The sequence below is a fragment of the Giraffa tippelskirchi genome, chromosome 7 (genome assembly GCF_054371585.1).
Source record: "Giraffa tippelskirchi isolate mGirTip1 chromosome 7, T2T-mGirTip1v1.2.pri, whole genome shotgun sequence".
Classification (NCBI taxonomy): Eukaryota; Metazoa; Chordata; class Mammalia; order Artiodactyla; family Giraffidae; genus Giraffa; species Giraffa tippelskirchi.
Window position 1 is genome coordinate 145,835,041 of NC_137281.1, and position 15,879 is coordinate 145,850,919.

General features: G+C 53.2%; 1 protein-coding gene across 8 annotated transcripts in view; it reads right to left on the reverse strand.

Annotated features, from left to right (window-relative positions):
* LTBP2 (latent transforming growth factor beta binding protein 2) overlaps window positions 1-15,879 on the reverse strand; it is a 106,490-nt gene that overhangs the window by 75,837 nt on the left and 14,774 nt on the right. For all 8 annotated transcript variants that reach the window (XM_081509205.1, XM_081509204.1, XM_081509200.1 and 5 more), the window contains exon 3: window positions 7,265-7,511. In XM_081509205.1, coding sequence (XP_081365331.1) covers window positions 7,265-7,511 — 247 coding nt within the window. The remainder of the gene's footprint in view (window positions 1-7,264; window positions 7,512-15,879) is intronic.

The window sequence follows — 15,879 nt, forward strand, 5'->3', positions numbered from 1 at the left end:
GGGGCCAGAGTGGAGACATGGGGCTGAACGATGCCAGGGGTCCTCCCGAGAAGGGGAGTTCTACACCTGCCCACCCTGCAGGCACACACAGCCACACGTGCCCAGTGGCACAGCCAGGCCTGAGTCAGGAGCTGCCCCAGTGCCCCTGCCCTTCCTCCCTCTCCCCACAGACGAGAGCCCTGAGGGGCCTGGTACCCCCACCCCTAAGCCTTGTTAGCAGAACGGGGACTTTGGGAACCCACCGCAGGGTTTGTGAGAAGTGAAGACGATGGGGAGAGAGTCGAGCTGCCCTCAGCCCTGTTGGCTCCACTCCACTCTAAGCCAGTTGTGTTCAAGGTGCTGGAGATACATTGCAAAGAGATAAAACCCCTGTCCTCCTGGGCCTGACATTTTACGGAGGTAAGAAAAAGAATAGTTGGGTAGGGGGTAGGGAGTGTTTGGGGTGTGCAGCTTCAAATTAGAGGAGAAAAAGAGACACAGACAAAGAGAATAAATGTATGGACACCAAGAGGGGAAGGGGGACTGGGATTAACTGGGAGACTGGGACTGACACACATAGACTGTTGTTGTCGTTTAGTCACTAAGTCGTGTCCGCCTCTTCTGTGCCCCCATGGACTGTAGCCCAACAGGCTCCTCTGTCCACCGGATTTCCCAGGCACAAATACTAGAGTGGGTTTCCAGTCCCTTCTCCAGGGGATCTTCCCGACCCAGGGATCAAACCGACGTCTCCTGCATTGGCAGGCGGATTCTTTACCATTGAGCCATCAGAGAAGCCCACGTATACACCGCTGCTTCTGTTGCTTAGTCGTTCAGTTGTGTCCGACTCTGTGCGACCCCATGGACTGCAGCCTGCCAGGCTTCTCTAGGCAAGGGTACTAGAGTGGTTTGCCATGCCCTCCTCCAGGGGATCTTTTTGACTCAGGGATCGAACCGGGTCTCCTGCATTGCAGGCAAATTCTTTACCGCTGAGCCACCAGGGAAGCCCCATATATATACTACTATGTATAAAATCCATAACTAATGAGAACCTACTGTATAGCTCAGGGAACTCTACTTAGTTCTCTGTAGTGACCTAAATGGGAAGGAAATCGAAAAAAGAGGGAATATATGTATACATATAGCTGATTCTGACCCCTAAAACCTTTCGACAGAGGATGCGGTGATTGGATGGCATCGTCGATTCAATGGACATGAACTTGGGCAAACTCCGGGAGATGGTGAGGGACAGGGAGGCCTGGAGTGTTGCAGTCCATGGGGTCACAAAGAGTCAGACACGACTTGGTGACCGAACGACAACAATAGCAACGACAACAATAGCTGATTCATTCTGATGTACAGTAAAAACCAACACAACATTGTAAAGCAACAGCGCTCCAATAAAAAAATTTTTTTAAATAAAATAAAATCCGGTGAACACGGGCACGAGTCCCACTGAGAAGGAAAGACTTGGAGTGGGAAGGAAGCGAGCCCTGTGCGTATGTGACTGGGAAGAGGGTTTGATGTAGGTTGAATTGGGTGCTCCTCTGCCCCCACAAAAGGTATGTTGAGGTCCTAACTGCCAATCTGTGAATATAACTTTATTTGGCTATGGGGGAGGAGTGGTTCCAGATGTCATTAGTTAGGGTTAGATGAGATTCTACTGGATTAGGGTGGACCCTAAATCCAGTGACTGGTATTCTTATAAGAATACCCCCCAACACACACATACAAAATACAGCATGTATTTTGAGAGGCAGAGACTAGGGTGATGCAACTACAAGCCAAGGGACTTGTAGGGAGCTGTCAGATGCTGGGGGAAAGCATGGGACAGATTGTCCTCAGAGCTTCTAGAAGGAACAACCCTACCAACACTTTAACTTTGGGCTCTTCCCTCCTGAACCATGAGAAAATACATTTCTGTTGTTTTAAGCCGTTCTGTTTGTGGTCCTTACGGCAGCCCTAGGAAAGGAACACGGTGTTCCAGGGAGGGGGGCCAGCAATTGCAAAGGCCCTGAGGTGGGAGCATCTCTGGCATATTGCAGGGAAAACCCACTGGCTCGTGTGGCAGAAGCAGAGTAAGTGAGTGGTAAGAGCTGATGTTGGAGATGTTTGGGGGCCGATCACTCATGTAGGGCCGCCCTTGTGGCAAGGCCTTGATAAGAGGAGCTGTGATACTGCAGGTAGAAGGTCCCAGCTGGAACGGGCTGCAGCGTGTGGGTGTGGCTGGCCCCCATGGTCTCTGTCCCCTCCTTACATGAAATGGCAAGAGGAAATCGAGTTTGCAGGTGGAGTTACAGTTGCTAATTAGCTGACCTTAAAATATGGGGAGTGTCCTGGCTTATCCAAGGGAGCCCATGTAATCATATATGCCCTTAAAAGTGGAAGAAGGAGGCAGAGGAGTCAGTGAGAGATTCAGCTGGAGAGGGAGGCAGAGGGGAAGAGTTAAAATATGAAGCATTCACCCACTGTTGCTGGCTTTGAAGATAGGAAGGTGGCGACAAGCCAAGGAATGTGGGCGGCTTCTAGATGTGATGGCCCTCAAGTGACGACCAGCGAGGAAGTGAGGACCTTAGTCCTACAACTGCAAGGAAGCGAACTGTGCCAACAAACAACCTGAATGAGCAAGAAAACAGATTCCCCCCACACACCCCCCCCACTCCAGAGCCTCCGGGATCTCAGCCCTGCCGACCCCTTACCGTTAGTCTGGTGAGCCCCGTGTCAGATGGCTGACCTATAGAACTGAAGGATCATACATGCAGCATTGTTTTAAACATCTAACTTTGCGGGGCGTGCAAAGAGGAGGAGACAGAGGAGGAGAGGGAGAGATGGATGGGAACAGTGGAAAGAAGGCTGCCTTCTCAGGGAACCATCTACTGACAGCCATCACCATGGGGCTCAGAGCTTCCCAGACATTTCTCCCCCGGCCTCCCTTGTCCTCCTCAACACTGTCCCCCAGGCCCCTTGTTGCTCCAGCACTGACCAAGCCTGCTGAGGATGTCCCCAGGGCCCTGCCTCTATGTCCTCAGGCCAGACTAAGAAGCAACCCCTGTGGAGGTCCCTTTCATTCTGAGAAATGTTGTGATGCCTCCCCTTCCCCCTCCCCCATAGGGCTGGTGAGAACGGTCCTGGTGGAAAAGCCAAACCAGCCAGAAACCACTACTGATGCCACTGCTGGATCACAGCACCCCTGAGGCTGGGGCTGGGCTCTGGTTTCTCTCCAGAGCAGGTCTGCACACGCACACACACAAGGCATCCCAGTTGCTGGCCTGCTTTTTGCCACCCAAGTCCCCATAGCAAAGAGAACTCGTCCACTGATGGTTAACACATATTGAACACTAACCCGTATCTTATTAGCACTCATATTAGGCACCGTACTAAATGCTCTACTCACATGATCTCATTTCCTCCCCTCTGCAATCCTATTAGGAGGAGATATTGACTCAGAGAGGTTAGGATATTTGTCTGATGTCACACAAAGTATTAGTCACTCAGTCGTGTCCGACTCGTTGTGAACCCATGGTCTGTCCATGGGGATTCTCCAGGCAAGAATACTGGAGTGAGTTGCCGTGCCTGTCTCCACGGGATCTTCCCAACCCAGGGATCAAACCTGGGTCTCCTTCATTGCAGGCAGATGCTTTACCATCTGAGCTACCAGGGCTTCCCAGGTGGCTCAGTGGGTAAAGAACCTGCTTGCAATGCAGGAGATGCCAGAGATACGGGTTCGATTCCTGGGTCAGGAAGATCCCCTGCAGAAGGGAACGGCAACTCACTCCAGTATTCTTGCCTGGAGAATCCCATGGACAGAGGAGCCTGGCAGGCTGCAGCCCATAGGTCACAAAGAGTTGGACACGACGGAGCGACTGAGCACAGCAGATGTCACACAGCTAGCTGGTAAATCCAGAACTGGACTCCAGGAGTCTCTGAATCCAAGCACAGGCTTGGACCCTCACGCATCAAGGCGAGAGAGGGTCCATGGACCAACAGCATCAGCATCACCATCACCTGAGATCATAATAGAGATGCTAACCCCAGACCTGCCAAATCAGAGGCTGCATGTTAACAAGTTCCCATGTTAACAAGTTAACATGAGTCACATGCCCACTGCAGGCTGAGAAGCACAGGTGTGAAGCACTGTTTTCCAGGCCTGCTAGTCCTAGGTTGTCATAACCACCTCCTCCCCCCAGTCTCCTGAGGCTGTTTCCCAGCTGCCTGGCTCCTGCTCCCCAGGTGGGGCAGGCTCTCTGCCCAGCCTGGGGAAGAAGTCTGAATCTGGGTCTCAGAGGGAGTCTCTGGGCCTCTGTAGCCAGCCCAGGCCACAGCTGGACAACATCAGTCCACGTCTGGCTCTCATAGGGCATGCTGCCTGCTGCCCGAGGCTCTCCTGTGTCCCTCCTCACCACCGTCCCCCTCGCATCTTCCTTCTGAGACACAAGTCTCTTGGCCTCTGTCTAGTGCTCTCCTGATGGTGGCCTCTGGCTGTCACCAGCCCCTTCAGTGTCTCCCCTCCCTGCTCATTTTGCACCCCTCCCTCCTAGAGTGCCCACTGCATTTATGTCACTCCCTTTATCTGGACACCAAGGGCCTATCCAAGTTGCCATCAGGAGAGAGGCCAGAGGCTGCTTGGGAAAGCTGGCCAGGCTCACAGGAAATGTCTGACACCACCAGGCAAGCGGGACTTGGCCTCCCAAAGCAAAACACAGCTGGGCCGACAGCGGGCCGCTCGGACTTTCCCAGATTTCATGGCATTGAGGAGCCAGGGCAGAGAGAGAGAGAGAGAGAGAGAGAGAGAGACCGCGCTGGCCTTGAGGCTGTAGCTCATTAAAAACATCACAGTAGCCCCTGGCCAGGGAGCCTGTGAAGCTCAGAAAGGACAGCCCCGCTGTGGGGCCCGAGACCTCATCCCGGGCCTTCGTCCTCCACTGCCTCCCGCTCACGGGGGACCCTCCCCAGGGACCAAAGCCTCGCAGAGTTCGTCCTCCTCCCCTCCCGGCCTCCTCCTCTCCCCAGCATCGTGCCTCATCCATGTTCTCATTCAGCTTGTGTTGACTACAGAGTGCCGGGGCTGATGTGAGGCACCACGGACATGTCCATGAAAGAGGAGGAGGGCACAGTGGTCTCTGCCCTCAGGGAGCTCCTGGTCCAGGGAGCAAATAAACAGACCATCCCAAGGCCAAGTAAGAAGTGCGGCAACCGGGAGGCATGGCCTCCCGGGTTGAGGGGAGGGGTGGCGGTGCCCTTGGTTCCCGGGCAAGGTGAGGGCTCAGGGCCAATTGGCCCTTTGTGAGGTCACTCTTTAGTTGGGACCAAGCGACAGAAAGCCACGCAGATGGAGTGATTTCTGCGAAGCGGCGTTGTGGGGACATCCACCCTGAAACAGGCACTGACTTCCAGGGCACAGGCCGCACAGCCTGATCGCAGACACAGGGCACAGACTCCAGGGACATGGGCCAAGCGTGTGCTGCAGGAGGTCAGAGCTGGGCGGACACGATGGGGGGGGGTGCTTTCTGAAGGAAGTGGGACTGGGCTTTGAGAAAGAGGAGCCGGAGAGGCTGGGAAGACGGGGCAGGGAATATCAAACAGTTCCGACTCAAGGGTCCAAGGGGGACAGAATGACCTGCTGAGCAAGCACCAACACAGGGGGATAAATGCACTATAAAATGAACAAATCCCACAAGCCAAGAAAAGCTTCGGGGAGAGGGGCGGGGGGAAGCCCGGCTGGAAGGATTCTGCTTCCACCCTGCTTCCAGGACCTGCCCTGGAGCTGCCACCCCTGGGGTTCTTCCAAGTGCCTTCACACTAGGCCCACCCACCTTGGACCCAGAGCTGGGACCCATTAGAACAAGGCTCAGGCCCTGCCCAGATGGTCACAGCCAATCCCAGGCGGTCGCCGTGCCCCCGCCTTGTCCACCTGGCCCTTAGCTCTGCCCCTCTCTCTGCCCCAGCATCCCAAGGCCTTGGCCAAAGAGTTTGGCTCTTCTGGTTTTGACTTTGGTGCTCCCGAGGCCTTGACCTAAGTTCACCCTTCTGCTTTTTTCTGCTCCTGGCTGCCCTTGAAAACCACCTGCTCGCTTGGGTGGCGAAACACCCCTACCAAGACCCTGGTCTGCCCCTGCTCTCTCCCTTCAGAGTGGCTGGACAACTTCAAGCTCCTTTCCTTTCTCTCCTGAGCTTTCCCACTGGGGACATGGTCTCGAGGTCAGCCTCCTCCCGCTGGTTCTGCCAACCTCCTCCAGGAGGGCAAATCCTTTTTTTCCCTGAGTTCAGCAAGACAAGGTTCAAACATTTCAGAAAGAACTTTCTAAGTAGGAAGCAAATGGAAAAACTAAACTGAAAAACCAAAAAGAAAACACAGCCCCCAGAAATGGACCAGTTTACCAAAGTTCAGATTTCCTGTCCTGAGCTAGGAAATGTCTGGCCAGGTTGGCTGGCAAATAGGCCAGGGACTTCTGCCTGAGAACACCCCTTTCCCACTTCTTAGCTGTCTCCCTTCCCCTACATGTTCCTGCAGGCCACTCCAAGGAGAGAGGCTGCTAGCACTGGTGGTAAGTCAGCTGAAGTGGCTTTTGAAAAACTTTTTCTTTTTTATTATTATTTTTTTTTGGCAGCACAGCGTATGGCATCTTAGTTCCCTGACCAGGGATCGAACTCATGGCCCCCTGCAGTCAAGCAGAGTCTTAACCACTGGACCACCAGGGAAATCCTGGAAGGGTTTTTTTTTTTTTTTTTTTCCTGGCAGAGGAGTCCTTCCTGAATCGCACAGACCACAGGTAGAAAAGAAGGAAGTGGAGGAGAAACATTTATAGAGTTTACTCTGTGCCAGGCACCTTTCTAAACACTTTCTTCTTATTAACGAACCTAATCCTTACAGTTCCATGGTTATCATCAACGTCGTTGTCCCCACCTTACTGATGAGGAATCAGAGAGGTAAGTAACTTGCCCAAGGTCACCCATTTAGGAAGTGGCAACTAGGATTTGAAAGCAGAGAGCCTGGGTCCAGGCACATGCCCTCCTCATCTTTCTCCCAGGACCTGGAGGGTAGGAGCTCCCCTCCCACCTCCACCGTGCAGTCCAGTCTGCCAGAGCCTGTGCCAACCCCGAAACCTGCTGCCCTGCTTGCCACCCCTCTGGCGGGGCCGGGGATGGGGAAGAGAGGATGGGGCAGGACAGAGGGACTCTGGCCTTCTCCATCAAGGTCTTCACCAAACAGGCCGAAGGCAGAAGCCCCCCCAGAGAGGCTGAGCACCGCCCCCCAAGAAGGGAGGGCCCTCTGAGGAAGGGGACTTACCTGGCCAGCTGCACCTGTGGCGCTGGGGGCCGCGCTCTGACCGTGGTGCTTTCTCTGGCCACACTGCTCCTGCGCAGGTTGGGGGGCCCCTCGGCCGAGCGTCGGGGTGCTGGCCTGGAGTTCTGGGGGTCGAATTCCTCCTCAGGAATGACCTCTTCGCAGCGGGCTCCGCGGAAGCCTGAGCGGCACACGCAGAGCTGGGGCCGGCTGCAGGAGCCCCGGTTCTGGCAGGGCGGCTGGCACACAGCTGCGGAGACAGGGAGAGGGTGAGGGCCGCCCGGCTGTGTTTGGACCACCCATCAAAGACTGTGTGACCGGCGTCAGCCCCGACACCATGTTCTACACACACTTAGTGCTCCCTGTGCGTGGTCTGTACAGCTGGGGACTGGCCTGCGGACGTGGTTTACTCTTTTCTCTCAGCCTTTGTGTGTGCTGTGTCCCCCTCGTGGGGCTCTCTCCCATTCCTCTCCACCAGGTCCTGCTGTTCCCTCAAGGCCTCCCTGCCCCCCATCCCAGATGACCTGCCTCCAGGTACTGCTCCCTCCTCTGAACCACGGTGCACAGCACTCATGCCCGACGGGCCACCATCAGTCTGTCCGTCTGGGCTGGTGCTCAGTTGTGTCCAGCTCTTTGCAAGCCTTTGGGCGGTAGCCTGTCAAGGTTGCCATTTCCTCCTCCAGGGGATCTTCCCGACTCAGGGATCGAGCCCACATCTGCTGTGTCTCCTGCTTTGCAGGCGAATTCTTTACCCACTGAACCATCAGGGAAGCCCCCTCACCCACCATCAGTGTGATAGATTTTTTATGTATGTATTTCAACTCTCTAACTAATACAGTCAGCACCCCCAGGTGCAGTGACTGTCCTTTACATCTCTTTGCCTCCTTAACTCCTAGCATATGCTTCATAGCAACACAACCGATATTATTTTTATTACAGCCTGTGTGTGTACTCAGTCACTTCAGTCATGTCTGACTGTCTGTGACCCCATGGACTGTAGTCCGCCATGCTTCTTTGTCCATGAGATTCTCCAGGCAAGAATGGGTTGCCATACCCTCCTTCAGGGGCTCTCCCCAAGCCAGGGATCGAACCCATAATTCCTGCATCTCCTGCATTGCAGGCAGATTCTTTACCAACCCTGAGCCACCTGGGAAGCTCTTTAATTATGGCAGCTACTATCAATCTATTCAGTGCTTACAACATGCCAGGCACTGTGCTTTGCGTACACTGTCTCATTTAAGCCTAAAACAATCCTATACAGCATGTGGGATCGTGATTCTCATTTTACAAATAATGCCTCTGAAACTCAGAGAGATTAAAAGACGTGCAGAGGTCACCCAGCCAGTCTGTATTGGATGGAGGACCCAATCCAGGTGTGTTTGACTGAAAAGCTCAGGCTCCATCCACCCCCACTGCCTCCCAGCAGGGCTGACCCACCTCTGAACCTTGGCCCAGAGCTAATGATGAAACAACAAAAGGGATCTGTTGGCCTTAAGTCAGCCACTGAATGCACCCTTGGGAGCCCTGCCCCGGGACGCTGTGCATCCCAGGTCAGCTCTGGTGGTGCAGACCTCAGATCATCAGACCCATCCCTCTCCAAAGCCCACACAGTCAATCTGAGATTGTGGGAGGATGTGTTACCAGCTCATGCATTCATTCAGTGAACATTCACCGAGCACTCACTAGGTGTGAGGCCAATGGTAAAGAGGCTCCCACTCTCAGGGAGTGTCCTGTCTCACATGGAAGCCAGGACATAGGGCATGTGATAAGTGTTGACCAGAGCCTCTAACCCAGTCTGAGGCAAGAAGTAAAAGTCAGGGAAGGCTTCCTGGAGGTGGTGACGCTGACCAGAGACAGAAAGGGTGAATAGATTGGGCATAGTGTAAACCAAGGGCAGCTTGCCTACTCAGGGGCAAGTAAGGAAATAATAGGTCTCACTGTAGGATCCCAACCATGAGTTAGATCCTAAGGCAAGAGCATTTTCCTCAATGCCTGGGCATCCGTTCTTGGTAGGCCCCAGACCTCCAGGTAAGCAGTCTGTGCGAGAGAATTGTAACCCTGAGCACGTCCTCAAACACAAACTGCCACCTCAGCAGGATTTTGGCCTATCACTCAGCTGCCCCTCCACCTGCCCAAGTGGAGCAAGCCCCCACCTGATCAGCCACCAAGCCCTTGTCACCATGACCATCAGAGACACGGGCTGCTTGGGGCCAAACCAGGACCAGCGAACATTGCGGAAGCAGGTTTGCGCAGGATAGGTGTCAGCCCTGGTTTATTTTGGGGATGGAGTAGAAAGGGAGGGCCTGAGTGGTTTCCCATGTGGGCCACAGATGCTACATCACCCTTAGCCCCTCAGATCCACCCACACCTCTCTGTTGGCAAAGCCTGGTTTGGGGGAGGGAAAGGTCACACAGCCCCTCCCAGTCTCCGTTTCTATTCCACCTCTGCGTGGGTGGTCTTTGCCCTTAAGAGAGCCCTTCGAAACCAGTCTAGCTTCTGTCCTTCCCCTCCTGGGCTCCAAGGATGGCCCGTCCTTGATGTTAACAATAAGATCTTACACTCTGTAAAAATCCAACACCCCCCATCCTGCAATATGAGCCTATGGTTCCCTGTGATTCACCTGCCCCTGGTTCTGCCTCATTCACCAATACATCCGTAAACATTTAGTGAGCACCTTCTCTGGGTCAGATTGGGTGCCAGGGATACAAAGACAACAAGAGTGGTCCCTGCGTGGAGGAAGCTCAGCCCCGTGGTGGGTTCTCACAACCACAGAAGCCCTTTGCCACCAGGCAGTGAGGTCTTCAATGAGGACCGGGCTTGGCAAACTTTGGCTGGTGTGATGAACAAACAGCTCACGGTAAGTGGGTGGCTGGGGGAAACTATAAAACTGGCATGTGTGTATGCATGTAATATTGTGGTCAATAAAAGTTCTAAAAGGCTTCCAAACCAGCCAGACGTGTTGGCAGAAAAAACTCGTTTGGAAAGATAACCTTTCTGGACCAGTCATTTCTGAAACAGCACAGAGGCCAGGTCGGCTAAGAAAGGTCCTCCTGAAACAAGTGGTGGGTTTTCAGAGGTTGTGAGCCAGATCTCACCGACTTCATTTGCATCCTCCTCTGCAGTTGTCTTCACAAGTCTCAGCAGGTTAGATTCCCTTGCTACAGTGTTTTGTTCTGAGCTGAGCATCTGCATTATGGGATCGGAGCGTAAACCCCTCTCCTCCCTCCCCACTCCCCGCAAAACCACCCCTAACTGGTCCCAAATGGTGGCTCCAAGTGCCTGCCATGAAGGGGTACAGTCTTAGGTCAGTTTTTACCGGCCTGCCATAAAACAAGAAAAACAAAACAGTTTCTTGTGTTTCTTATAATACTATTTTTTCCCCATTGAAAAAGTGTCTTTCAGATGCAGAGGACAAACATATGGATACCAACAGGGAAAGTGCGCAGTGGGATGAACTGGGAGATTGAGGTTGACATATATATACTACTGATACTATGTATAAAGTATATAAGTAGTGAGAACCTGCTATGTAGCACAGGGAACTCTATTCAGTGCTCTGTGGTGATCTAAATGGGAAAGAAATCCAAAAACAAGGGGAGATATGTATATGGATAGCTGATTCACTTTGCTGTACAGCAGGAAGTAACACAACACTGTAAAGTAACTGTACTCCAATAAAAAAAAAAAATTTAAGTGCCTTTTATTTTAAGATTATATCTTGTCTCCTTTTCTGGTGTTAAAATGTTCTTTGAAGTGTTTAAAGGTGATGGCAAATGGTGTTTCTAATATCCTCACTTGGCGAAATGAAAAGCTGGCTACTGTACTTTGATACACAAAATGTTTTTGGATATTTACTGGTGCGTGAAATGCAAAAGTTTGGAACCCTTGGGGAAGGAGGGGGCCATAGTGGTCATGTGCCTTTTATTTAAAGGAGACCGTGAAAAGCATTCCTAAGTCAAACGAGCACAGATTTCAAAACTGAAGTATCTAGGGCGCAGCCATTGCAGAATCGCCCATGGCAGGGGCGATTGCATAAAGCAAAGAAGGAAATGCCGAGGCACCCCCAGAGAGGCAGTTTCATGCGGCATTGTGGGAAGTTTAAGAGAGAAAATTCCCAGCCTGGTGGGCTGGGCCGTCTTCATGTTTCACGCTTGGATCCTCATTCCTCCCATTTTTCCCCACAAGAGCAGAGGTCATGCCTTATATTTGAGAAATCAACCCAGAGAGGGTAGATGGCTTTAACGAGTCTTTGTTGATTATTGGTGACAGGTTATCAAGCATGATGCCATCATGCCCATGTCTAGCCATCGAAGACATATCCAGCCCCTCCCTGTTGGGGACCAGCATCCTCAGAACCCGGAGGTGATGCTGCTTCTGGATTCCCATGCCCACTCACCAATGCCAGCCATTGGCCATTCATAATTTGGGCTCCTGAACCCTGGCTTGTCCACATTCCTGGCACTCTCTTTCTCACTGAGGATTGGACATGTAGAAAGTTTCAGCTTTGGGAGTTTAGCTCTGTGAAGTTAGCAAGCAGGATGCCAAAAGAGACGGAATAAAAAGAAAACTCCCGAAACTGCTTTGAAAGTAAGAAATAGAAAATATCGTTCTCTCCACCACACCCCCTCCCCCGACTTCTGGCTGTGCCCCCTTCCACCTTCACTCTGCTCCAGTACAGTCAAGAAGAGGTTTGCTCAGATTTTCCACACAAAACCCCTCCATTTGGGAGGAGACCAAATTCAGAATGGGCAGGCCTGGGGAGGGGAGAGTCTGGAAAGAGCTCCCACCAGGCAGGCTGCTTCTACCATCTGCTCAGAACCTCTGTGAACAGTGACTTGGTAGCAAAAGGACCGTGGGTTGAGTCAGGAAGATTTTGTTTGACCCCTCGCTCAGCCACACCCCACCTGTGTGACCTTGGGCACCTCTTGTCTCACTGAGATGCCTCAACCTGTGCCTCAGTTGTCTCATCCATCAAATGGGTCTGACAATTACTGCCTCAAAGAGTTGTGTGAGCCTCAGCAGAAACGAGGGACATGGAAGTTGCTCTGTACTCTCTGAGGCTGTGCTGTCCAGAGCTGTCTAGTGCTGTAGCCATGAGCTGTGTTGTGCTGGGCTTAGTCGTGTCCGACTCTTACGACCCTGACTGTAGCCCGCCAGGCACCTCTCCCCATGGGGATTCTCAAGGCAGGAATACTGGAGTGGGTTGCCATACCCTTCTTCAGGGGATCTTCCCAACCCAGGGATCGAACCCGGGTCTCTTTCATTGCAGGCAGATTCTTTACCTTCTGAGCCACTAGGGAAGCCTGTAGCCATGAGCAATACAGAGCTATTGACAATGAAACTGATTAAATAAAATTTAAAATTCAGTTGCACTAGCCATATGTCAAGGGTTCAACAGCTAAAGGAGGCTCATGGCTACCGTGTTAGACGGCAAGATGCAGAGCATTTCCACAGGAAGTTTCCACAGGAAGTTGTATTGGACAGCATTTTGCAAAGCTTTTAAAAATAAAAAGAAAGCTTTTATTAAAAAAAAAAAAAAAAAATCCACACCTCCAGGGACGGAAGCAAGAGGGCTTGTGGATTTCTCTGCCATGACCTTTTTCCCAGGAAAAGGCAACGACATCGTGGGCCCTGGTTACAGAGATGTAACAGGCACTGTGGTGCAGAGGTAGGGCTGCTTCTCGGGTGTTGAACACAGCCAATCCCCTCCCCACCTCCTCCCACCCTCACCACATAGGCCTCTTGTCATCAGCTCTCTCTCCTGGGACTTAGAGATGCCTTCTCCCCCCATCAGTTATCCATTAGGTGAGGCACTGACTTCAGGGTGGGTGGCTTAAGCCCGCACCCTCCTCTGAAGCCTCCAGGCCCCCGCATGCTGTCTTGTCTGGGAGATAAACCTAACTTCCAGATTAGATGCTGGGCCCAGCACCCACACACCTGAGGCTCCTCAACAGCCCCTCAGATTAAACCGCCATCTTTCCTATACTCTGCTTCAGTGGAACACTAGGACCCCCTTCCACTGAGTACCTGATCCCTCCTCAGGACAGGGCCCTGTCTCTTCCATACCTAGAGGCCTTTGCAGGCAGGACAGTCTCCTGTCACTCTCAGTACTGCCCTTCCTACGGCACCCCACCTTCGACCCCTACCTGGAGTCTGTTTGCCTTCGGAATTCACTTCACTGAGGGGGTGGGGGTGGGGGTGTAACTATGGCCCTGAGCTGTTTCTCCACAGCCTTGAGCTTTGGTTCCCAAAGAAAGGGGACTCTGATGTCAGAGCCCCCCCAGGGCCAGGAAATCCCTCACTGGCTTTCATACACTCAGAATCCATGGGGGACTCGTTCTCTCCACACCTAAACTCTGCCCAGGGGCTGTGTCCCCCCAGACGCCGACTCAGCCCTGAACTGCCAGGCTGTGGGAGAAGTCAGGTCATCAAGGACTCCGCCGTTCCCACCACAGCTGGTCTGGGGCGGCAGCTAAGGAGGGCTGGAAGCAGCCCTGGGGCTCAGGGGCCAGCCAAGCGCCCGGCTCCAAAATAGCAGTTGTATTCACATAAAAGCCTCTAATGAGAGAAAGATGCCGTTCTTGGCCCCTCGCGCGCGCTCTGCAGACGTCGTCGTCTGGCAGGCCGAAGGAGCCTCTACCGTTTGGCGGCGGGAGGGGAGGAAGGGGAGGTGTGAGTCAGACCTTGGCCCCCAGCCCCTCAGCATGGACCGCCCTGCTAATTGCATTAGCAAATGCAGAGATCCTGGGCCAGTTGGGGGGCCAGGGGCTAGGGCAGAGAGCAGCCTCAATTCCCATCAGCTCCAGCAGGCATGAGGAAGAGACCACTGGGTAGGACTCAGGGGCCCAGGGCTGAGGCCTGGGTTCGCCGCAAGCTCCTGCCCTAAAGCAGAACCTCACCTGTCCACCCCCTTCACAGCCCCGAGGGCTCTGTCTAGAGGAGGCAGGGATTTAAAGAGGGTCCCTGGAGATGGGGGATATGCCCCGGGACCCAGTCTTTTCCAGGGGAGCCACTCCAGGACACAGAGGACAGCTCTGTGGCTGACATGGAGCCATCCAAGCCCTTCTGCAAGACACACCAGCTCCATGCCCAGGACCCACGAAGGTCGAGAGGAAAGGAGTACACCATTCCCACTTATAACTAAGCCAAGGCCAGGGCAGACGTGTGGAAGAGAGGGCAGCCTTACAGCCAAAGAGACCTGCATTTGAATTCCAACCTGGTGACCTCAGGCAAGTTTCATCACCCCTGCCAGTCTCGTTTTCTCTAGAAAATAGTCGTGCATCCAACATTTACTCTTTGCCTAGGACGGTAAACAAGACAGACACTGTCCTTTTCTTTACAGAGCCTCCAGCTCAGCAAGACTCATAAAACAAGTAAACAAACAAGCAGAGGAAGAGAAGTTGGGATATGAAGGCTGGAGGAAACAGTCAAGGGGCTGAGATCCAGAAAAACAAGGCTGCTGGGGGCAACTCTCCACGGAGTGGTTGGGGGGGCTGGAAACAGAGACCGGAAAGAGGAGGCAGCCACCTATGGAGATGAGAGAAATCTCGTGGAACAGCCTGGAGGCGGCACATCCCAGGAACCCAGACTGGATTCGGTGAGCGAGGGGCAGACATACTGCTGCAGGAAGGCTTGACTAGGGATGGGTGAATATCTGGACTTCCCAGGTGGCGCTAGTGGTAAAGAACACACCTGCCACTCCAGGAGACGTAAGAGATGCGGGTTCCATCCCTGGGTCGGGAAGATCCCCTGGAGAAGGAAATGGCAACCCACCCCACTCCAGTATTCTTGCCTGGAGAATCCCAGGGACAGAGGAGCCTGGTGGGCTGCCCTCTGTGGGGTCGCACAGAGTCAGACACAACTGACGCGACTTAGCAGCAGCAGCAGCCAGTATTCTTGCCTGGAGAATCCCATGGACAGAGGAGCCTGGCGGACTAGTGTCCGTAGGGTTGCGAAGAGTCAGACAAGACTGAAGTGACTTAACACACATACATGTGTGATTATCCAATTTATGAGATGGAACTGGAGGGTAAGGGGGACAGTGGGAGCCGTCAGCCAGCTGCAGCGGTCACCTAGGAGGACATGCTAGTGCCCGGGACCAGAGACTGGAGAAGCACTGGTTGTGGGGTGGGGGGTGGGTGAGTGAGAAGCAGGGAGACTCCCAAGAGATTTAGGAAGTGATGCACACAGGGCTTGGTGATGGATTGGACAAAAACCAAGCAAGAGGAAGGTGTCCTAAATGGTCCCCAAGAGTGCAGCTCGAGCATTCAGATGGACGGGTTGCCTTTTAACAGGGTGGGTAAGACCTGGTCAGGGATGCTGGCTCAGTGGGAGGGAAACCATGAGCTCGCTTTGGTAAATCTGGGGTGGGGGGTGGTGTCTGGAGGCATCAAGAGCATCAAGAGGTCGAGGAGACAGCAGGATGAAAGGAGTCTGGAGGTCGGAGGAGAGGTCTGGCTGAAGATGCACATAAATCTGGGTGTCATCAGCCCACAGACGATGTTCACATCCATGGGAATGCATTAGATCACTCCAGGACGGTGCAGTGAAAAAGAAAAGAAGAGAGCCCAGAACTCAGTCCAATGTTTAGTTGCTGGGCAGAGGAGAAGCAGCAGCCA